This window comes from Lissotriton helveticus, chromosome 1_1 (genome assembly GCF_964261635.1).
Source record: "Lissotriton helveticus chromosome 1_1, aLisHel1.1, whole genome shotgun sequence".
Classification (NCBI taxonomy): Eukaryota; Metazoa; Chordata; class Amphibia; order Caudata; family Salamandridae; genus Lissotriton; species Lissotriton helveticus.
The window spans coordinates 1,728,970,102-1,728,995,566 of record NC_136057.1 but is presented as its reverse complement, the minus strand read 5'-3'; the positions used below and the strand labels follow the sequence as shown (position 1 = coordinate 1,728,995,566).

The window sequence follows — 25,465 nt, the reverse complement described above, 5'->3', positions numbered from 1 at the left end:
TCTTGGTTCGTTGGGTGTGGAAGCTGCAGTCCGGTGTTTCATCTAATGGAAAAGGCAGGTGAATGTGTAAGCTGTTGGAAAGTAGATGTGCTTGCTCTGGAATGGGCTAAGCTCAGAGTGTGCTTTGGGGCCACACAGAGAGGGTGCCCCGGTGTGTGCTGTTTAACAAATGATATGACTGACTGCCTAGGACTGATCTCCGCCCACTCCCCGGATCCTCAGCCTGTTCGATTCTCTGGCATCTTTGAACCATTCCAGGCTCCAGGGGTTGGTGTCCAGTTCTTTTGGGTTTTAAAGGAGGAGGAAGAGAAAGACATTAGTGTGGGTGAGTGTTAGGGGATGTTCTGTTCAGGCCATGCTCAAAGAGTTGGTGCATCATGAACTCCTGGTTGATGGTTTTGGTACCAGTGGCTGCTAGGCATACCCTGTGCCCTCATTTCTGGCTCCTCAAAGGCTAAACAACATTAGGCTAAGACTTGAGGACAGCCCAGTCACAGGGCAGCAATCTCCGAACTGCACAGACTACGAACTGTACAGTCACTGACAAAAAGAATGAATCACACAGTGACCCCTGTAGCCACAGAACCACAGTGCATGTTGCTTGTGGGATGCTAACTTCTTCCAGTTTTTCACAATACACTAGGGAGCATATTTATGAGCCCCTTTGCATCGCTCTTGCACCACGCAACATGGTGCAGGGAAGAAGCAAATGAAAAATAAGATTTATGAAGCCGTGCAAGGCCGTCCTGCGTGGCGTCATAAATCTCAAGTAATGGTATGCAGCGCAGATCGCTGAGTTGCATTACTCTGCTCCAGGGAGGCATAGCCATGGGAGATGCATGGGTGTTCTCATGCGACATCCATGGATTTTTACACACTCCCGGATTTACAAGATCAGGTGAACCTGGGAATGCGCCAGAAAGATGCTCCTCCCAAGGAGAGGAGCGACAAGGCAAAATATAAGCTGGGAGCCCCATAAGAGTATGTTACACCTATTCATAGTGGAGAAGTGTGGCTCACTGGTTAGAGGAGGCAGACCCGGATGCTGAGATCAGACCAGGGACCAGGGTTCAATTCCCGACGCGGCAGGGTCTTGAGCCCAAAATGTCCACGGACTCGGTAATTCTCGCTTCGGTGCCTACTCGAATCACAGGTTCACACTCTGCAACTCTGGGCATTAGCTTGCTTAATCTCCACTATGGCCCCCCGCGGCGGGATGCTTGGCTTTCACCTTGGGGATACCCAGTAGGGGCTATCCCACAGGGAAAAACCAGGACGGGTTCCCAATGCAAAGCGCTTTGAGACCTGGCGGTGATATTGCATTATATAAAAACCCATCCATCCATCCATAGCAATCGCTTTGCGAATGTTGCCCTGGGTCTCTGACACTCCAGGGTCTGCTTCCCCAAAAATTGCAGTGGATGCCTGCTAAGCATCGCTGCTGAACTCCGTGACCCCATTTAGTGCCATATTGTGGCCATAATATGTCTGCAGTGAGTACTCCCTTCAGGCAATCAGCTAATGCCCCAGAAGACTTCTGGCTGATGGCCAAGTTTATGAGATGATTTCATGCCATCACACACCATTATCCAGTCCAGAGCTTCTAATTAACAAGTGGAAGTCTGGGAGTTTTAGTCTTGGTTCGTTTCAGCTGAACCAATTCGAGTAACGCAGCAATGGCTTCTGGAAGGAAGGACCAGGACTGGAACATGGTGTCCCTGGCACAGCGAGCCGCTCCTGACCGATGTTGATGCGCCCTTGTCTGCTCTCTCAAAACCTCACTCAGTGTTATGCTCTGATGGACCACTAGATGGCACTGCTGAAGCACTGTAGGCCTGTCTCTTCCAGCCAAGAAGCTTTGGTGATGCTATTGGCAAATTCAATTTAATACGGGTACTCTGGGACGACCCACACCGTAAGCACCGAAACTGGAGTTACATAATACCGTGGAAGCAAAAAAAAGAGGGGTGTAAGGAAGTGGGTACCCGTCAATGAAACAGGGATATGACTGGAGCCTGGAATAGTCCACAGATTCACCTGCTTGTGTTTGTGTATAGTCACGTGCCCACCGCCTGCCCACTGCATGCAATGCTCACTGCTTTTCCTGCATCCCTAATGCACGGCCAGGTCCGCAGTGACCGCGGCTGCTGACTGTGCTCGTGCATGCTTGTTTGCTTCTGCATGCTTGTGGGGTCGATGCATGTCTTAGCCGCCCTGACTGCGCGCTGCGTGCTGCCTGTATATGAATGCCTGTGTGTGCTGCCTGATATTTCCTGCTTCTGCCCCTACCCCCGCCTATGTGTGCTGCCTCTGCGGCTTCTTATGTCGGTGTCTTCACTCATCAGTACACATCTGCATGATTTTTCCGTGTATTGTGGGGAGGAGGGAACAGGTCACTCACCCTAACAGTATTAACACATCTGGAGCAGTATCCACTCATTCCTAACCCCACCACCCTCCCTTCTCCACCAGTCTGTGACCCCGTGGCATGTCAGACCCTAGGACCCGCCACAGAGGGCAAGTCACAGCATTTCCTGGCAGGGCAGGAGTCCTATTGGATGGATAGCCTCCCACAGGGCTGGAGTCCTATTGGCTGGATAGCCTCCTACCCCTCCTGTACCCAAGTGTCTGTCTTTCTCATGTCTTCAATGTCACTCAACAGCTGTAGGCGTCACTGTTAGTCCATGAGCATCAGCCACATGTATGTGACCTAAAAACCTTCAGTTGCTTTGACCAGAGGCTGCAGCTCCCAGATCAGGGTTCTGGGAGCTGCAGCCTCTGGGCAGGTTTTAGGGGATGCCAGGCCGGCCTGCAGCGGAGGGCCTTAATGCCTCCTCTCCGTGACAGGTGGTTTCATTCTGAGGCTAATGTGACTTGAGGGTGCAGTCAGTATTCAGACAATACCATTATGGAGTAGGGGGTCGCTGGAGCACAGGTGTCTTTCCAGAGCACCAAACATCATTAGCCTGGCCCCTCCCCAGTCCTATCACAGGGCACGCTTCACCCCTACCTTCCACCACCGCTTCCCTGCACCCTGCTTTCTGATCACTGCTTGGCTGAGCTTGCCCGTAGGTGGCACGCGAGGTGATGGTCTGCATGTAGTCGCACCACTTGCTGGCATTCCCCGCCTCTCTGCGGCCCCTTCTCCATTCCTATGTTCGTCTGCCTCACTATAATACTCAGGGGTGGACTTAAGGAGATAAGGCTTGAAATTATCATTTTACATCTCTTTGTTCAGCCCTGAGCTATTGCAACCCCCATCACCCTCCTCAAAACATAATGCCTACCTTTCAAAAAGTGCCCTGGTAGGCAGTGGAAAACAAGCTTTAGGCTGGGACTGACCCGGCACACCACCCACAGTTGCCCCTTCAGATGTGAACCATTTTCAATGACGGGAGTCTTGGCTCCCTCTTCATAGCATTAGCCTGAGCGAAAGGACCAACCATTAAATAATGCATTAAAAAAAAGAACTTACAATATCCATGGAGGGTTTAACAATTGTATGAAAAATATTAAAGAGCCTTATTTATGAGCCCTTTACACTGCCGTTGCGTCACTTTTTGTGATGCTGCGGCGGTGTAAAATGTGCACCACACTGCGCCATATGTACAAAATGATGTATCTGGGCAGACGCGTCACTTTGTAAACCCCTGCGCTACATTATTACTGCATCAGGTATAATGTATGCAGGGTGGGCATTCCCCTGCAAAAAGGCTCGTAATAGTGGTGCAGTGAAATCTATGAGACTTCACTACGTCACTTCTAGGATGCCACTGCGGCAAATCCTTACGCCTGCTTCGGCGCAAGCCCCATGTGAAAAGACACATTGCTGGAGTTGCATCTGTTTTCAGACACACCCAAGCAATGCACCACTTTTGCGCCTGCAGATAGGTCAGGAATACTGACGTATCTGTAAATCCTTGTGACATGGAGCACCGTACAGTAAATACAGCGCATCCATGGTGTCGCAAGGAGGGCCCACTGAAAAGTGCTGCATTGCTGTTTTCACGGAGCGATGCAACACTTTTATTAAATGAGGCCCAATAGAATTTAAATTTGAATTGAGACAATTGACTGAGGTGATGAACAACTATGATGGAGAACAGACTCTCATAGCAGTAACGGGACTTAGACTTCAGAGTCGGACTGAGCCCTAAAACTGCCAAACACAACCTACTACAATGTTGTTTATGCCAGGTTCCCAAAGAAACTCATTGAAAGATTCCAAAGTTGTCAAAACAAGTCTGTACCTGCACCTGAAGGTGCTTATCCACATAAACCCTATTCTAAACAGACTGGAGGCGAGTATGAACCTCAGAACTCTGCAGGTGACTGCACACCTGATGATTCACAGACCATCGGATGGGTCAAAGATAGAGACAAGTCTTGGGTTCTTCTGCTCTGGGCTGCGGAATGCACTGAATCCAAGCCTCAGGGCCAGACCACAGTTCCTCAGTTTCTTATGGATACATCTGCCTGTGGATTCCTCACCTTTTGAATTACCCCATGCACAGCATTCCACGGAAACTGACACTTGGCTCAAGCGACTTGGGGCATCTAATCTCCAAGTTGTGTCGAACAGACATTGGCCACAATGTTCTGAAGTGAATGAAAGTCAACATTCATGGCTTTGTAATATCTCTTCATAAATAAATCCGTTTATAAACATGTGTTCAACGACTTACATTAGTTAAAAGGTATTTCTGCACCAAGCATCAGGAGGGGCTACAGATGATGCAGGAGAACCTATAGGTACAGAATGTAGTCTTTCTGGGACACCTCCCCTCACTGTGCTCCAGCAGAGCAGTACCTCTGCTTCTGCTACTACTCACAGGGGGGTGGCTCACCCTGCTCCATTTTGCAGGCTATCTAATCTGCACATGTGCTATTCAACTTGATCCAAAGGAGATTCTGTGTTGAACCGCACAGAAGCTGAGGGTTTTATTATTGATTTTTCCTGTTTCCAAACCAAGTACCCAAATGAATTTTAGAGCCCACTAAGCCTCTTTTAGAGGGCGAATGACTGCCTTAAGTCCTTACATCCATGGCCCACAAGTGAGGCTCACTAGAAGGTTGGGGCTATTTTCTTGAACACAACCCTGTGACACACTTAAGACCAATGTCCATGAAAGACCTCTGTGACTCCTGCCCATGATTGCAAGATCTCTGTCGGCTCATATACACAGGATCTTGGTTTCAGGTTATGCAGCCCAGCCATATTGGGTACATCGCTCAGACAAACTTTGAGCACCCCTCTTCCAGCTGATCAGACCAGTTTGTCATAAGTCCACGCCATGACACCCTCATGGGGAATGACACGCGCTACACACCATGTCTCACTGCAGTTTGTGAACCCTCAGACCTGGATTGGGACTTGCTGTTTTATTCACATGCAGGGTTTAGTCACTGCACACTGTTATGTGTACATTGCCAAAGAGACTCCCCTGATGAACAGTGATGCTAGTGAGGGACTGTTTACATCAGAAGTCATGAGGCCTATTAAACGGCTTCAGAGGAGATCCTTTATTTTGGAGAATAAAGCAGGGAGTACTGTTAAACAAGTATAATCGAGGCAGGTTCCTAGTGGAGAGCCCATGTCTGCTGGCGACACCACACTTGTGATAGCTTATAATGCTGAGAAGGAGTGTGGGGAACATATATAAGAGATCGTGAAGCCGGCTTCTGGTGACACTGAGTTTCTCATTTACAACCAAGCATTAAAGATATACCGTATGTTCAACTTGTGTTCTCACACACGAAAGCAGGGCGATGGACAGACTGTGCAGAACTGAGAGACAACCATAACAAGTTGTTGTTGGGCTAGGAGAGCGGACCCTGGATGGGCGGTGTCACTGTTCAGGGAGCTGTTCGAGGGCAGGCTAGGCTCTAGACCTGGCCATTTGAGAGGAGCATCCTGGGATATCTCTCTAGGGGTACTTGGGACCTCCCTGTACCATTAGGAAGCACCTTCTCAGCCAGACCTCCATAGTAGAAGCTCTGGAGTAAGACTGAGCCTCAAAGTTGAGCATTACTTGAAGAGTGGAGGGTAGTAGCAGTGCTTCCTACACCATAGCTCCCATAATTCAATCCTATGTTTATTTGTTTTTTGTATCTCTCATCAGCTCTTTCTACTCTCTCTCCCCCTTCCTTCAGCTGTATCTCCCCCTTCTCTAACCCTGAATCTCCCTAACGATCTTCCCCCACCCGCATGCCCCTTTTTTCTCATTTCTTATTCCTGCTCTCCTTCAAACTGTCTACTGAATGCCCTCCTTTCTCAAGTCTCTGTTTTTCCTGTTGCCTTTGCGGTACATGATTTCTGATTCTCCTGTGCCCGCATGGGTCCTGTACTGCTGTGTCCGCTGACAACCTTGTGCTGTAATTGTGGGTCTTGAGTCTCTCTCGTGAGTCTCTACAATGCGTATGGAAATCAGACTGTGGTTGCTGCCTGCACTCCTACCTGGTCCGCATACCGTGTTGTTCACTTGTGTTTTGTTTCACCCTTGGATCACCAAACCCTCAATCTTCTCTCCATTGGGGCTACCAGAAAGCTATGGGGCAGGCGTCAGTGGACAGAATCTTACAAATTCACAGACATCATACCAAAGTACTGGGCTGGTCATGAGAGGGACAGTAAACCAAAGTCTTTAATTTGCCACCTCTTTCACGGACTCCTGCAAGTCCCTATTTGCCCTCAGACCGTAGTGCGGCGAGGTTCCTCCCCCAGCCCAAAATGCTCCCTTGGGATAGGAAGTTCCTGGGTTATTTGTGGTTGTCAAACAATCTCCTGCATTTTTCTTGAGGGTACACAGTTAGGCTCCTGGGTTTACCCATTCACCCATCCCCACCAAGCAGATCCTTCCACTTTAGGCACACCTTTCTGTCTGGGTTGTAGGAGGAGGACTGGTAATTTGCCTTGCAGGGTCCCAGGGAAGCACATGTAGGAAGGTGGAGCAGCAGCCACCTGTAGCTCAACTTGGAGTTTTTTTCTTGGGTCAGAGGGGATCTTACAATGTATTATGATGCAATTGGTGGGGCTAAGAGCAAACTGGGGGACATCAGTAGCCATTAGGGATGAGCCACGTCAGGTCTCCCCACTGAGAGACAGGAGTTGGGGGTTTGAAGTTCCTTCTAGTCTGTCCATTGTGGTTTCCTGTGCTTGTTTGCATTATATTGGTGAATCTTTCTTAAGCTTTGCTGACTGGTGGACGTTTCTCCCTCTCCTCCGATGAACAAACAAATGATTGCTACCTGTCCCCACCTACTTTATTTGTACAGGTTTCTCCATTGACTCAGGGAAAGGCATGACCCGGAAACATGAGCTGAGTTTTGTGGCTGGCGCCCCTCGGGCCAATCACTCCGGCGCAGTGGTGATACTGAAGAAGGACAACGCCAATCGTCTGGTGCCAGAGTACACCCTTTGGGGAGAGAGCCAAGTGGCATCATCCTTTGGATACTCAGTGGCCACTGTGGACCTCAACAGTGATGGGTGAGTCCCGGACTAGTGCATACACCTCGCCGCTTTGTGAAATGCTGCAGTTGCAAATATATCTGCTGAGATTATAAGTGTTGTGTCATGCAAAACTGGGATGGTCGGTCTTCTCTTTTATTATAGATTTAGAGATTCATAGTTTAGAGATTCATCAGTCCAACAAGTACCGACTTGCACCCACCTGGGAGATTCATAGTTTAGAGATTCATCAGTCCAACAAGTACCGACTTGCACCCACCTGGGTGATCCACTATTGAACTACAAGTACCAGAATCCCGAGGGGCGATCCGGAGGAGGGGCTAGCGGTGTGCACTCCATTGCGGTGGTTTCTATTCTCTTTTATTATAGTTATAAGTTCCAGAAGCTTCTTTGTTTCCCGCCATCTTGTGGTTGAACCTGAAATAAACTTTAGAAGAACAAAAAAAATCGTCTGGGCAGGCCTTATAGGGAGAGCCTGTAATCCAACCTTGAAGAGATTGGCAGAAACATTAAAAACTTCATGGCATCAATGCCAATCTCCAATTTCTACATATTCCTCTTGTGAATAATGTGCAGTCTGTCTGTGCATCTTGTTTTCAGCCCTTGTGTCAGGAACGTTTTGACCCTGCAGAAACCACCCAATTTCTGTTGGTATCAAGGATAACTCTCACCAGTTGTGTGTTTTTGTGTTGATTTTATTTTGAGCTAGGCATTGCGTTGGGATGATCGAACTGGAGAGACTCTCTTTCAAGATGTGTGCAATGTCCTTGAAAAAGATGGCTAACTGTAACAGTCACAAAACAAAGATATAGTAAAACAATTGGCACCATCCTTGGGGCTGCCTTATGAGTTGTATTCATACATCCTATCACACAAGCGCTGCGTCATGGTAACCTGGGCTGCCAACTAATAATTAACGGTGCCTTAGATCCTATATATTGCAGAAATAGTTTAACAGGAGAATTAATTTCTTAAACAGTAATTCAATTTTAGTCAGGCAGTATAAATACTAGTATAGGACAAAACATTTTTACATACAAATTCTAAAGATCTAAGTCCTTGTATTTATGTATGTGTGTGGTATTTCTATAGCTTAAACTTAGACAAGAGGCAGTAAGGCACTGTAAATTGTCAAAGACCAGCATAACATAAATGAGCAATAGGATAGGTAGCTGGTTTGCGGCGGTTAATGCACTGCGACGGAGTGTTTGTTAGAGAGTTGCATTTTTAACTCTTTCCTACTCTTTGTTGATTATCGTGTTCAAAGCATGATGACTGGGGTAGCAAGAATGGCATAAGGTCTTGGAAATGGTTCTGTGTATCAGAGCGAAGGACAGAAGGAAATGCATCTTAAAATGAGCAGATAGAACAGAGGTATGCTCCTAGCTAGATTTTTGTAACATTACTTACATTCAGTCAGTTATTTCTCTAACAAAGTTTAAACAAAATAAAAGGCCCACAAATTGTCTGGGATGGTTTCGACTCTTCAGTTGATTGATAGAGCCTTCTTCAGAACCAAGCGCGAACTTATTGAATTGACAACATTGAACACCCATTGCTATAGAGTAGATGTCCTCCCATGAAATTACAAGTCTTCCTAAAATGTTGCAGTACGTGCTAAATGTGTAGAGAAAGCAGAACTAATCTTCAGGAGAAATGTATACATCCAAACAGGTATTGTTACGTTTGCTGTGAACACGTGACTACAGCAGTTACCATTTGGTGGAATCATCATATACAAACTCATATATAAATTGAGATAGAGGCTCCAAGTGGTGCTAGCAGTAAGGTAATTGTATATTCATCTGAATTAACTGTGTTAACATGCATGATAAACAATGGATGTCAATATCAAGCATCTACATTAGGCTTTGTGCAATATAATCCAGGCAGACCAAAACATATTGTTACTCAGCAAGATCTGTCTGTCCATGTTGCGGACTGAGATGATGTACATTGCTCTCAAAACGTTAGCCTATTCTGTATTTATTGGCATGTTGTCGATGGCTAGGGGTTTTGACACTGAGAACAACCTATTGTAATAAACCTGGTAAGCCTTTAACTTACATTGTGTGTATAGTTCAATGTAGGGTTAGAAAATAAAGATGTTGTCAGCCATTTCATTCTAGTATCTTAATGCTACATTGTCTAAGCAGATAGGCCTGCATTTGAAAACTATGTGTGTTGTCTTTTTTGAAAAATAGCTTACATGATAGTCATTGCTTCAGCTCATAGAACAAGCGAACTGGAAGGATTATCCCCTGATGAAATCTCCACAGTATTTCTTAGTGATTAGGCAATTGGGAGGTTACATCTGTCCTTTCTGCCTAAAGCCATCTCTTCTTTTCACACCAGCCAGTTCATTGATTTTCCTGTCCTCTTCCCACTCCCACACTTTAAGCACCTTGGATATAGGAAGAGCAGAGATAGCACCAGCTCAAGAACATGCTAGTCTTTAGACCGGTGGATAATAAGGTTCTATCAAATTGAAACCTATCTCAGTAGATTGTAGCGTGCATCATCACTAAATCAGTATAGAAAATGGTCTTTCCAATGTATACGCAGACTACATGTCGGAGGTATTAGCCAACAGTTATAAATCTGCACAGTCGCCGAATGGTACTCTGTACATAGTTTCACAAAGCACTACTGATGACACAATGCACCAGGATCACAGATTCTTTTAAGAACACCTCCAATTGCAAAATTACTGGAACGCAGGTTTTCAAGTTAATATTGTTTACAGGTTCCCAGGGCGCCACCCTACAAGCACCGTAAGGCAGAGGTAGTAAGATAAATGTCAGTGTTCTTTAGACTTAGTGACCTGAGAAAAGAATCTGAGTAACGTAGCTGGTAAGTCAGTAACATCTGGGGTGATTACCGGCCAGCAATGTGTCTTTTCCTCTTTTTTTCAATGGCATTTGTTTCAACCATTAGGTGTTAGTAGCACCTAACACTTCTGAATGTGTCCAATTCAAGCTGTAAATACAGATCATTTGTAACCACTTCTTTACTTCTGGGAAATCGCACATCTTTCCCCGTGCCGCGGACCTGCAGCTCTTAGCAGGCCTTTGCTGTTCTCTGATTTTTTATTTCATTCACTCAAACCCCTGGATCACCGATTCTCTGCCATCTTTTCTCTTTCAGTTGGACAGATCTGGTGGTGGGAGCCCCATTTTTCTTTGACCGCAGAGAAGAGATTGGGGGTGCTGCCTACGTTTACATCAACCAGGCGGGGAAGTGGAACACCGTGAAGCCCATTCGACTCAATGGGACCTATGACTCCATGTTTGGGGTAACAGTCAACAGCGTGGATGATCTCAACCAAGATGGATTCAAAGGTGAACACTCGCAGGGCTCTGGGAGGCCTGGTTATTGGCTTTCAGCCAGGAAAAACAGTTCATCCTATAGTGGTGGTGTGGGCATTTTTTGTGCTTAATTTGTGAAAGAATGAGTGCCAGTGTCCAATGTTGTGCTCTCAAAGTCACAGCTGGTACTAATACACGTTAGTGAGCTGAATACCAAGGCTGGGAACTCTTCAATCTATCCTAGTCCTCTTTGATCCCTAACCAGACAGCCCCTTCTCCTTTCTCTCTTTGTGACTGGTTTTCAATCTTTCTCTTCCTCTTTCTGACCCCTATGTTTGTTTTTCTCTCTCTTGCTCCCTGGAAATGTCTGATCAGCGAAAATAAGTAGCCGGTTCAAAAAATTTGTGCCGGTGGGCCCCGCCAGCAACCACCGGCTCAAATTAAGCATTCGATATTTTCAAGGTGCAGTTTGTAGCTGCATTACTTTGGACAGAAATCTTGCTGATTAGATTCTAGATCAGGAGACTACGTGGCAGTGTTTAGAAAATCTAAAATATCCAATATACGGTGGTTGGGTTCCATTAGAGTAGGTTGAGGAAGTAGCGTTGAGGACTAGAGTGCCATGGTGGTTGGGCCCCTTTAAAGTAGATTTCTGAAGTTGTTTCAAGGAAGTCTCCGCTGTCTTGCTGAATGAGTTACGGTACAGCAGATTATAGAGCTGTAGTGCTTAGGACACCTAATGTACCCTATTGATTGCCATTGAGTAGAGGAGAAAGTGATTCTTCTGAAGGAGGAATAGAGGAAGGAGGAATAGAGGAAGAGGTGTGGCGCCGCGGCTAGGGCGACTGACTCCGTAATCTGGGGATCACGGTTCGATCCCTCGCACCGGTGGCAGATTAGCCCAGCACCATGTGACTCTGGGCAATAGCTTGCTTAATCTTCCCGACAGCCCCCAGCGCATAGAGACCCTTACGGGTGATTGTGCGCTTTACAAATGTGGATTATTATTATAGATACTGTTGTTGTAGAAGATGTCTAAGATGCATTGCTTGTTCAATTCTATTTGGGGGAGAATATGCAAGAGCAACCGAGGATGTCTGAAAAACTTGCCCCTTATGTTTTAGATGGAGGAAGAGGAAGTCTTGGGAGTGGTGATACTGAGGCACAAGATGTCTGTTGTGGATGAAGTAAGGAAGTGATGGTGGTCTACTGAAAGAGTGCTGGAGAAGAAGTGGTATTCACGCTGGCTAGGATGCCCAGATATGTGGGTTCTAGAAAGTGTATCTCCTGATCTTAAGGATAACCTAATGTTTATAGATTACATCAGTGGCTGTGGTATGAAGAGCACCCAAATACTTCACGACTGGGCTCTAAGAGAGCAGGCAGTGCAAATAGTGGAAGTGAGGGGATCCGTGCTACATCTTTGATTGGATCTCAAAAGATACAACCATGATAAATGAGGTTTAGGAGTTAAGCATGCCCTTATGCTTGGGCTTAGTTGGGAAGTGGTTGTGTAGCGAATCACAAGTGTCCCGGTAACATGAATTGTGGTAGAGTGTAGCAACATAGGTGGTGGGCCACACTTCTACACAGTTATGGTGGGTCCCAGGAAAGGGGAGGATAGCTGAGTGTGAGATACCCACACAGCTGTATTCCAGCAGAGGGGATCAAACTGTGGTGGCATGATGATTCACATGCCGCCCACAGTCTGGGTTTTTGTAGAAGTGAATGATCTCAGGTTACAGTGCTTTAAGATTTCCAGATGTTGCTGTCTAGATGAGATAGGTATGGTGGCAATCTGGTGAGATTTAAGAAGTCCTTGCTGTAGTGTTCCAGAAGTGTGCAAACCATGACAGTGATGAGAAATCCTGGAGGATTGAAGTACTGAGCGTCCTAAAGAGGAACAGGAGTTTGATTTTAGGAAGCGCCAAGCTCTCTTAAGACTTGGACTGCACTGATTGTTCTGCATCTATCTTTTGTTTTAACAAATTGTAAGGATTAGAGACACTGGGCGGAAACTTGAAATTGGTGTATTCGTTGGTCTTTTTAACTCTAATATTGGACAGGCTTGCTTACCTCCCTAAGTGATGGCAATCTGTGTGTCCTCTACGGGCCACATAGAGAGAAAGAGGAAGTTGTCTACTGTGTAAAGGATACTTACTGTTTGTGCACTGTATCCTCAATAATTCTCAATGTTGATGTACACGCTTGGCACAGTAATGGGTAATTGTCTACTTACATTATGTTATCCATCTTTGTAAAGATCAGTTGGTGTCTGTTTGGTATGACCCTGCCTATATTTTTCTCTCTCCATAGACATTGCTATTGGTGCCCCATTTGATGGAGAGGGAAAAGTTTACATCTATCATGGCAGCAGCTTGGGAATTGTCACCAGACCAGCACAGGTACTTAGAAGTAACCTAAAGACTTGGGTCCAAACCAGTGTGTAGGAACAGAGCCTCTGACACTGTGGAGCCGCAAGGTGAAGATGCAGAGTACTAGATTCAGAGGATTTAATGAATGGGAGGACACTTAGTACGTCCTACATTAGATGAGGCATACTATACAAGCCTTGGCATTCCCCAGCGACCCCCAAGTTGAGTGTCTTTAGGAAGGAAGAAGCAGGAGTCCCCTGAATCAGTTGCCTCCTGGGTGAGGAAAGATAGCTGGATGGGAGAAAATGCAATCAATATAGTGAATTGCTTAAAGGGTCATCGGTTGAGGGCGGTGAAGAGAAACGTGCACAGGGCCCATAGGCAACAAGACACAGAAAGGCATCAGCAGGAAGGGATAGGAGCAGTATGTAATGGAAGGCACAGGTTGGGCAAAAGTTGTGACATTCATGGGTGGGCATGAACAGAGAGGCTCAGGAATCAAGGGCAGAGTGGTAGAGGGCTTGGAGAATCAAGAGCAAGGATAATCAGCTGCAGTGGGAACAAAAACAAGGATGCACCAGGCAACTGGGCAAGGCAAAAAAAGGTGACATAGGGGCATAGCGGTTTAGGCAATGGGGTAGCCATGGAAGAACATAGGCTGCTAGTGTGTAAGATGACAATTAAACTTGATTTAACTCAGCACCTCATTGCGTCGGGTTTGAATCCTCAGGAAATTAATCAATTGAAGAGCCTAAAGCCAAACAAAAAAAATTGAGCACAGCTCTTTTCCATCTGATTTAATCTTTAAGTTAAAATCTTTTTTCTGCATATAGTGAACAAAAACCAACAATGCGGTACATACGTGTTCTCTAGAGCGAGTCTTTCTTCCCATTAAGGATGTGCTTATAGCGGAGAGAAACAACAGTGCCATAGTACCAGGAACCAAAAAAAGGAAACGTATTCTACCCTCTCGCCCCACCCCCCAACCCTGCCCTCGTCTACCGACAGAAGTATCAATGTAAAAAAGGTCTATGCTACACTTTCCGACTGGGCTTCCTGAGAGTCTACCGCTGGGAGAGCTGAAAGGCGCAGCAAGCGAAGGTATATTGGACATGTGAGCTCCCGGAACTCAGAAGCCAACAGAGTGAGGAATGGTTGCCAAAGATTGACAAATGTGGAGCCCTTCCCCACGAGCGAGAGGTCCTTAGACCTGCCACAAGCAACCAACCCGTGAATGTGGGAGTTTGAGTGGTCCGCCAGGGGAGTAGCATGTTTTATATATGGCAGAACCCAGAGCTATTGCAATCTGACGACCCCGTCTTGATCTGAGCGGGTATGTGAGAGGGTTCGGGAGGCCCAGAAGAACATAGCTTGAGAATCACAGGAGTTGGGTGTCGAGGTGTTGATCTATTTCGGACCTGTGTTCATTAGGTATGTAGATGTTCGCAGTCCCACAAAAGATGCAACAGCGTGCCACGCCTTCCACCACCCTGCCAACAGTCCGCACTTTGTGGGGGTTCCATCTTGAGTATACGGTCGGACATATAGTTCCGGTATGTGGTCACTTTTGTCAGAGTCTCGGTCACCCCCATGTTTCGTGCTGAGTGACGGGCTCTATAGTACACCCCATCTCATTCTTTATGACTGAGGGCACGACCCAGATCCTGCTCCAAGCGCACTTGGCTGGCATTGTGTATGTGTGTATGTCTAGCAAGCAACATCTTGTACACATCTGAAGTAAGCTTTTTATCTGATGTGCGCGTTAGTAGCCATTTTTTGTAGGGTGTGAGGTAACGGTGTGCTGGTGGTCTTACAAGTGGATGGAGGGCCTAGTGGCATAGCTGTGGGTAATGAAATATTTCAGATTCAGGGATCCCATACATAGCACGGCTCTGTGAAAAAGGGAGAATCCCCTCTATGTAGAACAGGTGCCCCAAGGATCGGCAGTCTGTGGTACGCCAACTCGCAAATGCAACGTCCCCCATCCCCGGTTGGAAATCGGGATTGTCGAAGAGTGGAGTGAGAGGAGACAGGAAAGTGGTCAAATTGTGCTTCTGGCTAGTCTGGTCTCAGGCTTCCAGGATCGTCCTGGTGATAGGAGAGGCATAAAGATTGGGAGGCCTATGGGTCTTATGCAGGAAGGGGATCTTCTGTAGTGGTGTGGCCGCCACCGCTTGATCCTGAAACAACCAGTGCTTCTCAGACTCAGATCAACTCCATTCGATCAAATGGCGAAGGAGCACTGCCCAGAAATACAGCTGAAGGTCAGGAACCCCCAAACCCCTCTCCTCGGGGGGCAACATTGTAATGGGTTCCTTCAACCGGGGTCTGCAGCCCGCCAGATGAACTGTGACAGCTCCGATTGGACCTGCTTAATCCACCCCGTAGGCGGTGTCAAGGGTAGGGTCTGGCAAATATATAGTATTTGGGGGAGAATCATCATTTTGGTGGCAGCCACTCTCCCCAGCCAAGAGACCGGAAAGAATTTCCACCGCCGCAGCTGCTTCCGGATCTGAGTCAGCAGCTTGGTGTAGGTGGTAGAGACTACCGCTGACAGCGTGGGTGCCAGCTGAATGCCCAGATAGGGGACAATCTCGTCTGCCCATTGGAGAGGGTGCACGGAATGAATGTGCGCCAGAGTTGATGGTGACAGCGAGAGATTGAGAGCAACCGACTTTTCCACACTGACCTGAAAGCCCAACACATGCACAAAGCGATCCAATTCTGTAAAAAAGGCTCCCAGGGCCAGATTGGGGTCAGAGAGAGACACCAGGACTTCGGTTGGCTTCTCAAGGCAAGCAGTGTAGACCAGGCTAGCCCAAACTGGCAAAAAGTAATTTGCGCACTCTAGCCAGATAGGTCAAGCGACAGAGCTAGAGTTGTCATACGGCAGCCTACACAATGCAGTAAACAGTAGTAGACAAAGGTATTTTTCAAGGGAGAGCAATGGAACATCTTCTACATTGAGAATAGTAACAGTATTTCTTCTGAAACTGTCAGCCAGGCCTAGTTTCTGAATTGAAAAGATAACATTTACTTTTTGACTTTGGTATGGACAGATAATTATGGAGGAAGGAAAAAGGAGTGAATAGGGTGGGTATTATAGTGACAGGAAGTAATATCTGCAAGGATTAAAAGTGGAGGATATTATAGTGCTTTGACCTTTCTTTTCTCTGAGACATGCAACCTCAGTCCTTCTTTGAATCCCTGGTACAGGTTTTGGATGGCGTTAGTGTTGGGGTCAAGACTTTTGGGTACTCGATCTCTGGAGGCCTGGACATTGATGGCAACACATACCCGGATCTCCTTGTTGGTTCTCTATCAGACACTGTGGTACTTTACAGGTGAGTGATCTGAATCCAAATATCTTTCTGACATTAACCAGCCTAGAGGTGCCCTGCCAGTGCTCCCAAAACTATTGTACCATCAAACATTCTTCCAGGACTGCCATCCTTTAATTCTCCTTCCTCACAATATTTCATCCACCTGGCCTGATCTGAGGGCAGGCATCCTTTTATACTGCTTCGATTGCTGTTTTTCTACTCTCTAGTTCCAAGACCTGCTTCCAGCTTGGTCAACTGATATTACTGTTCCGGAAGTACTTGACCACCTTCCAGGTTCAAGGCCTCCTCCTGTGGCCATCATCCTTTAATTCTAATCTATCACTATTGCCTACCCTCTGATCTCAAATCATACTTCCATGGTCATCTAGCTTCATAGACTGTTGCATTACCCTTCATCAGTTCCATGGCCTGTTCCAGGGCTGAACTTCACCACTACTGCTCCCAACACCACCATACTGCTAAAGGTCTCCTTTAGTACTCTTCCCAACACTAACATATTACCTCCAACCTTGAAATTTCTCACCAAGGCCATCAACCTGTAGTTCTACTCCCAACACTATCATAATCTTCCAACCTTTCGCTCTGCTTCCTTTGCCTTTAATGGCAGTCCTGCTGCCAATGGAATTAAGCCATCCAGAGTCACAGTCCCAAACTGGTCCAATCTATCACTCAGTCTTACTTCACCAAACTTCTGCCTAGAGGTTTGCAGCAGTTTCCTTTTGTTTTCCTTTCCTGTCCAGGTCACGTCCTGTCCTTCATCTGTTTAAGAATGTGAGCATAATCCCGCACAGCATTGACCTGGAGCATAAGAGCTGCCGCCACTCGCAGGGGTCTTGGTAAGAGATGCTCAACATGTACAATGAGCTATATGTTCCATTTCTTTGTTTCTTTAGTCTTGTTACCCCATCTAACCTTCCTGTGACACTCTTCTTTTTTTCTCATGCTATCTATATCTTGCCTGCCTTTCCATCTTCTGTACTTGCCCTTGAATTGTGGCCAGAAGATACCTTTGTTCTAGCGACTACTTCTTTTCTTTTTACTTCCAGCTTTCCTTCCAATCCAAACATATGGGTAATAACTCTCCTTGATTGATAGTAAACTAGTGCCTGACCTTGCATAAAAATGAGCCTCAGGTACATTTGACGCCTTGCCCTCTGCACAGGCCCTTTACCCACAGGTACTTTTGGTCATACAACATAGCCTTCTGTCATCACCACACACAAACTGCAGCACGTGTTACTTTTTTTTTTTCCTAAAGAGAGATTTTCTTCCATGTTGCTTGCTTTCTCACCAGAAGTTCCTAGCTCCCTTTAATGCTGGAGAAAAAAGGATTTAAAAACGAGTGGTTCTATTTCTCTAAACCTAATCCAAACATATCCCACCCGCAGTGCCTAGAGTCTCGCACCTAAAGAATCTGTGTCTCCTTCTTGAGAAGGGCTCTAGACTTCACCTGCATTTCTGGAAATATCTCCTTGTTAAAGAGATCCCTAAAGGGTTCAGTAAAAACTAAAAGCATCTACAGCTTTCTATTCCTTCACTTCCTCCTTCACTGACCTGACGTTCCTAGTCCTCATCTGATTCTCATACATAATCACAAAAGGAACTGTTGAGCTGTAGATAGTCTTCTAGGAGCAACCCTTTTGGCTCTATTCCAAGTAAAATCACAAGATGTTTCAATTTCGTATTCCAGAGTCAATGGTTAAGGCCATATTCCCATATGCAATACTGAGATGCCTTCATAGTTTTATGCCAGGGCAGCTTTGCGATTAGTTAAAGAACAAATTCTCTTGCATTAACCTCCAGAGATGACATAGCATAATTTGACTTCTTCCCCATGACACTGAATCAAATAAGTGGCACAAGTTTCATTACCTTTGGTTCATGTGTTGGCCAGTGACTATCTTGCTAGAGTGGAATATTCAAGCCATCTGATAGAGACTTCTAGCTGCAAATTCCTTACCTTAGAATAATTCCTGGTTGTCAGTCTGGATCAGGAAATGTTTTGAGCAGTATCCCTGCATACCAATAGATGGCGTCATTCGGCTCCATATGGCGTCACCCGCATGCTAAGTGGATATCCCACATGGCAGGATTACAAGCCGCAGTGCCGGCCTCATGGAACTGAAACGCCTGAACAGATTCCAGCAATAGACCAAATTAAGGCCTATTACCATATGTTCATAACAGGCATTAAATGCAACCTGTTGCCCTAATAGGGTGATTGAATCCACTAACCCTACATAGCACATACAAAGCCCCTCATCATTTGAGACGACTGGATCCTTTGGTCCTGAACAAAGTCATCTGACCCTTTTGGTTGACACATGCTGAAACATGTCGACGACCACTCACCAGGTGCTTTGGACCTATAATTATCCAATTAAACATTGCCTTTTTTTTAACCTTATCCCTCCCCAGTAAAAATAAAAGCAAACTTCACAGGAGAGAAGATATTTTTTATAATTTTGTATTATTCCAACACTCTTTCCACTCACGACTGTCGCACACCAGACAGTCTCCCTCCTGGTGGAGGATGATGAACACCTGGAGAATGGGACAGTCAGGTGCCAAGACCCTATGATGATTCATCCCACTTAATCAAATACGCAGAAACCCAAGATATACCATTGCCGTGACAGTGTGGCTGAGGGTCCTCTTCAGAAAATTTCCAAGAGACTCTGGAAAATGGCCTAAATGATTAATTCTTTTTGAATCTTGCTTGTAGACACTTTATCTCGGGTGGAGCTCTGGCCTCCTGTACGCCTTTCTGCCAATACCGCTCCTGCCCAGAGTTCTTAAGAAGATCAGGAATGACCAGACTCAAGTCTTTCTTGTGGCTCCGGATAGGGCATAGAGAGTCTGGTATCCTGAGCTGTTGAGCATGGCCATCGGTCCTCCAATCAGGCTGCCTCTTTGAGAGGATCTCCTGTTTCAGCAACAGGAGAGAGTTTTGCACCCGGATTTGCACACTCTCCGCCTTCATGCATGGATAACGAGCAGCAACAGTTGACAGCTTTCGACCTTCCTCCCAAAGTCTGTAATGTTATTCTGGCAGCCCAGCGTCCCTCCACCAAGTCAGTATACCCCAGCCACTGGGGTAAGTTTGTTTTCATGGTGTGCTTCACACAACATTAACAACCCCTTCTTTATCGCAAGTAATATTATTTGCATTATCCCTGGCCCAGCAGGGCTCTGCTCTGGGCACAGTTAAGGGTTACCTTACTGCCATCTCAGCATTTTTGCGATAGCATGACAAACCCTCTCTCTTTAAGTCACCCATAGTGGCTAGGTTGCTTAAATACCTGCAGCATATGTTTCCCCCTATGCCTTTCATAATGCCTCAGTGGACCACAGCTTGGTCCTCACTTCTCTCATATGTACACCATTCAAGCCGCTCCACAGTTGCCTTCTTAGGCTCTTGACTTTGAAACAGTCCTTCTTAGTGGCCATAACATCGGCCAGGATGGTCAGTAAACTACAGGCACTATCTGCACATCCTCCTTACATATACTTCTATCCAGACAAACTTGTTCTCTGGACACATGCCTGCTTCCTTCTGAAATTTGTGACTCCATTCCATGTAGGCCAGAAAATCCCCTGCCTACTTTCTTTGCTCCACCTCATCCCTTCAAAGAGGAGGAGAGACTCCGCCATCTGGACCTAAAAACAGCATTGTCATTCTACCATATGTGGGAGAAAAAACAGGCAGTGCAAAATAACCATTTTGCGATTGATTTTCCTGTGTGTTAAGAGCAAAGGCTGCAACCACTGTGTTAGCGCACGGCGTGCCCATCCTTGACATCTGCCAGGCAGCGATGTGGGCCTCACTGCAACGTTAACCAAACATTACAGCTTGGACAGTCACAGGCACTTCCCCCCCTTCAGGTCTGCAGGATTTTCTTATCTAATTTGTTTCACAGTCCCACCTCCAGGGAGGTATTTCTTGGGTATCTATTCTAAGGAAAGGAATCTGTAGCTTGAAGTCTCCATCAGATGAACACGTTATTTACCTTCAGTAATGCCTTTTCTGGATTACTGTATTTAGCTGCAGATTCCTTACCAACTTCCCATCCTCCACACTCGGCAAAACAATTTTGGTGTTGGGAATACCCTTTCAAGGGCCTTAGTTCATCACACCAGTGGTAAGTGCTAATCATGGTTCCGCGATCTGGTGTAAAAAGTCGAGAAAGTAACTGACGTCAACATGCCGAGGTGGCACCTATATAAATACTGCACACATCACTTTCGGCACAGATGACGCCGACGGTCGCAAAGCCAACAACGCCACCTACTGGCATGCAGGGAGACTGCTCGAAAATGTTCCGGATCTAGTCTGACACCTTATTCGAAGGTAAGGAATCTGCGGCTAGATAGAGTCTCTACCAGATAAGGCATTACTGAAGGCAAGTAACTTGTTCTTTAGATACATTGTGAATCTACCTATGTTACTATGGCTTAGAGACAATCATGATCAGGTTCATAACCAGTTAAACCACACCTTATGTCTTCTGTCCTCACCCTAAAACATATTCTCTGCTGCTGTCTGGCAATGATTTTCTGTTTAAGAAGAAAGGGAGGCTAGTTATAAGAATATAAAACAGTTGTTTTTTTATTGCAACTCTTGAAATATTAGCCATACGCTCCTTTTCTGCACAAAGACTCTCCCCATTGGCTCTGAAAGTTCCATTCTGGAGGTGGGGGCCATGCACCAACACTAGGCTCATTTTGATGCTATTGTACATGTTCTCTTTTTGTCTACCAACGAAGCTGTATGTCCGAGGAATATGAGGACTGGAGTCTTGAACACACAATTCAGAAATTGCTAGTCTCAGATATTTATTCTGCCTTCTCTGCTGTCCCCTCTTGCCTGTCTTTGTACCAATTTCAACCATTACTCGTATTTCCCATGCTTTCTTCACCTCTTTCCATCTGTCAAAGTCTATTTCTGTTTGCCAATCCTTCATTTAACATGTTTTATTACCATTATCAGACGCATGGTTCACATGCATTTCATTTTCTTGTTCCTCATGCCTCTTTTCTCTGTTCCTCCTCATGTGCAGTGTGGACCTGAAAGCTTGCTTCAGCTACACAGCGACCCCTGACAACTACAACCCCGTCATCAGTGAGTATTAAGCCATGTACATCTGCCTCGCTTTTTGTTGACATGTTCTTCAGCATTAGGTGAATGCATGAAAAGGTCTTTGTAGTTCACTAATGGGAATGAAACTTGTTAAACATTCATTTGCTTGCTTAAGAACTCGGTAGAACTAGTGGAACATCAATAGATAGATAAACAATAAACAAAATGAAGATATTGGAGGGCGGATTGATCTTATTTCTCATTGAACTAAATCATCTATGAAGGCCAGAGGCAAGTCAGAGTTTCAGGATAAGTCCTGACAATGGAAGATATTCTCATTCAGATTCACATTATGCACATTAATTTAATGTGAATATTGTGAGAAGTTGTGATAAATCCAACCCATTGTGGAGCAACGATAGGCACCCCCATTCTGAATTACCTAATCAGTTCTCCCTAGTGACTTCTTAAAGTTCACTTGCAGGTGCATCTGGTTTTCATTTTCAATTTCACAGTAATTTAAGAATAACCAGACTTGTCTGTGTTTATTTATTGTGAGGGTATTCACACCTGCCTAGTTCACTTGTAGACTGAGAGCTACCTCAGGTAGCCAAGACCAAGCACCAATACTTGTATGCTTATGGAAGCAAATTGTTCTGATGCATACTCCACAGTTACCCTATGCAATTCATTCATTTGTGGAAGCAGGAAGGAGTTCCCCAATGCTGTATAGCAATTGTCAACTTACTTAAAGATTTATCTGTTTAAAATTTACCATACAGGCTAAATTATTTCTCCAACCTTCCGTCACTCTCCGACTTCATACTTTCTATCAGTCTTGTTGGAATTGTTACCCTTACTTTATTAAGTGCGAAACACTTCACTGCACATCTGGCTGGAGCTTCGCTATATAAATACCTTTAATAAATATTTTTTAGAAGCAATAAATACATCTTTAGTACAAAACAACGTGAATGGTCGGATTCTGTTGATTAACATTGCGGCGGTCGCTGCTGCCAGCAGCACCGCCGCGATGGGAAAAGGAGCATGCCCTGCATCTCCCTGCATTGGGTGACAGGCACTCCACAGGGCCTGCCCCCTGGTACAGGGACATGGTACCCCCCCCCCCCAGTGCAGCCACACACCCCCAACACATTGGGGGCCCGCAATGGGCCCCCAGAGACATTCTCCGCGTCCCTTTTCATGGCGGTTCCACCGCAGCGGAAAGGCTGGCTAGCACCGGCATCATAATTGTGCCGGCGGTGCTTGGCCCTGATCCACCACAATTGTAGCGGTCCAGCTCCGCCCGCCAGGCAAGCGGGCGGACGCAGACTGCAACCGGTGGAAAAGTGGCGGGCAGTAAATCACACCGCCGCGGTCACAACCGCGATGCTAATCGGACCGGCGGTTTTCCAGGTTTTGATCGCGGGCAGATGGCCGCCGCCGGTCCGGCAGTGGCCATCCGCCCGCCATCCCAACAGACCCCATAGTTTCTAATCTCTGCCAGGCACCCTTATCTATATCATTTGCAGCGATGCTAAACAAAGAGGGCAATGTTGCGGCCCTCCTTGAATGCGCACTGGCTCCATCAAACGTGCATTCTCCAAAGCAGATTTTCATAACAATTTTAGAAAAAAGTTAGAGAGTAATGTGCAATAAGCTTCTGTCTATGGCCATAGCTCACTAGCTATCCTATAACATTGGTTTTGAGTCAGAGAGACTGAGCCGAAGGCTAGGCAGATATACAGCTTTCATCATGGAAAAAAAGGAGTCAAAGAACCATCAGCATTTGTGGGATTTCTCCTCTATCCCCCAGATGGCCTTAAAAGTCTAATTTATTTTAATTTTATTTTGATAGTTTTATATGGCACAAACATGACTCTTGTGGGTATCACATCACTTTACAGGTATACAGATAGAGGAGCAAAAACATTCATATAAGGGAAAAATACAATATGTTAGACCTGGCATCTTTTGGCATGTTTCCCCTGTCTTTTTGCTTTCTGAACTTCTGGTTTTGCCTATGTTGTTGCTGGCTCAGTGTTTCTGCACACTTTCTCACTGCTGTCCAGTTCTAAAGTGCAAGTGCTTCTATTGTAAATTGTATTATGGATTACTGTTTCCATAATTGGCATATTTGATTTACTGGTAAGTCCCTAGTAAAGCGCACTATGGGTGCCAGGGCCTGTAAGGCAAATGCTGCTGGTGGGCTTGCAGCACTGATCGTGCCACCCACACAAACAGCCTTTCAAAGGGTTCTTAGACCTGCCACTGCAGTGTCTGCATGCAGTTTTTACTGGCATGTCAACTTGGCAAGTGCATCCACTTGTCAAGCCCAAACCATCCCTCTTATTGCATGTGAGTCACCTCTAAAGTAGGCCCAATGTACCCCTATGGGCAGGGTGGAGTGTATTTGAAAAGGAGGACATGCACTGGTGTGGGTGACATGTCCTGATTGTGAGATACAGTATACTTCGTTTTTCACTATTGGAAGGCTATCTGTTCCGTAGGATAGAATTGGAAGTACTGGGAAACATTTTACAAGTATATCTTCCCATTGGGACAAGATGGAGAAATGGAGTTTAGTATGCCTGAACTCAGAATGTAGAAATGCATCTTTTGGTAAAGATGATTTTTATGTTCTGTGTTTGAAAATACCACTTTTAGAAAGTGGTATTTTCTTGCTTAGCCATCCTGTGTGACTCTGCTGGGTTATGGATTGACTGTCTGGCTTTGGAGTGACATGGGTTGGGGATGTGCATTCTCATCAAACAGCCACTTGGGGGGGTCAAGGTGTGTCCTGCCTTTCCTGAATGAGTCAGGGCTGAGCTTCATAGACCTCGGCTTCATTTAGAGTAGTGGGAGAAGATTTCCTTGCACCTGAAGGTGCCTGGTCTGATTCGGAGAATGTTGTCTCCACCTCCAGCCAGGAAGCTGGACCAGAGAGGACCACATTGGTTTGGACTGAGCAAAGACACTCTCTGCCCAATAGAACAAAGGGAAGCTGATCATAAATATTGGAGCCCAAACCCCAGAACATTAGAACTTGCTGGGATCAAGGAACCTGCCAAGGAGAAGAGCTGGAAGAGCTGCCATGAGGAGTACTGCCCTGTTGCTGTTTTGTTGCCTTGCTGGGTTGGCCTGCAGTCGCTGCTTCTGCCTTGGGCAGTGAAAGGACCGGACTGAACTTTCTTCACTTGTTGCTGAGTATCTCCAAGGGCTTGAAATACAGCTTGCCTCCTGTTCACGAAGTGTCAGGGACAGCAAAGACTTCACTTACTTCTGGGTACCGACTCTGGACCCGTGAGTTTCAGTTGCCACAGAGGGGGAAAGCAGCCCACACCATCCATGACACCGCTTTTGGCTCCAGGTCCTGAAGGCACCGCAGAAGGCACCGCCACACTTCGCACCGCAACCATTGTCTCACTGACAACGACGATCACCAAGGAGCCACTGCTTGCATCATGGCCTGTGGGCACGGTACTCAGCACCGCCTCGCTTCACTCCATTCCGCCACCCTGGTCTCACTGACAATGATGCTGCCTGCTGAACTCAACCCACCTGTCTGACCCTTGGATTGGGGCACCACTTGTAAGTCACATGATGCACTGCATTCTGGGCTGACCGATGCCAGCTCCCATCAACCGTCACTGTCTCTTGAGCCGTGACCTGTCAACACCGTAACGAGCACTGCCCACAGCAGCCCTGGTCTTACCAATGCCGCAGGACGACCGTCACTGAGCCACTGCCTGCACGCGATTTGAGGGCACCATGACCAGCCCATACAGATGCGGTCGACGGGAACCAAAGGTAATGTTTACGAATCTGCTGACACTGACGCTGGTCCACACCGACGCGGCTGGCCAGGAATGTTGGAGTCTGTTGTTTTC

General features: G+C 46.3%; 1 protein-coding gene across 5 annotated transcripts in view; it reads left to right on the top strand.

Annotated features, from left to right (window-relative positions):
• Window positions 1-25,465, top strand: part of ITGA7 (integrin subunit alpha 7) — a 281,940-nt gene that overhangs the window by 173,084 nt on the left and 83,391 nt on the right. For all 5 annotated transcript variants that reach the window (XM_078689173.1, XM_078689172.1, XM_078689175.1 and 2 more), the window contains 6 exons: window positions 7,276-7,486; window positions 10,616-10,809; window positions 13,093-13,181; window positions 16,368-16,495; window positions 17,236-17,331; window positions 21,556-21,617. In XM_078689173.1, the coding sequence (XP_078545299.1) occupies window positions 7,276-7,486; window positions 10,616-10,809; window positions 13,093-13,181; window positions 16,368-16,495; window positions 17,236-17,331; window positions 21,556-21,617 (780 nt within the window). The remainder of the gene's footprint in view (window positions 1-7,275; window positions 7,487-10,615; window positions 10,810-13,092; window positions 13,182-16,367; window positions 16,496-17,235; window positions 17,332-21,555; window positions 21,618-25,465) is intronic.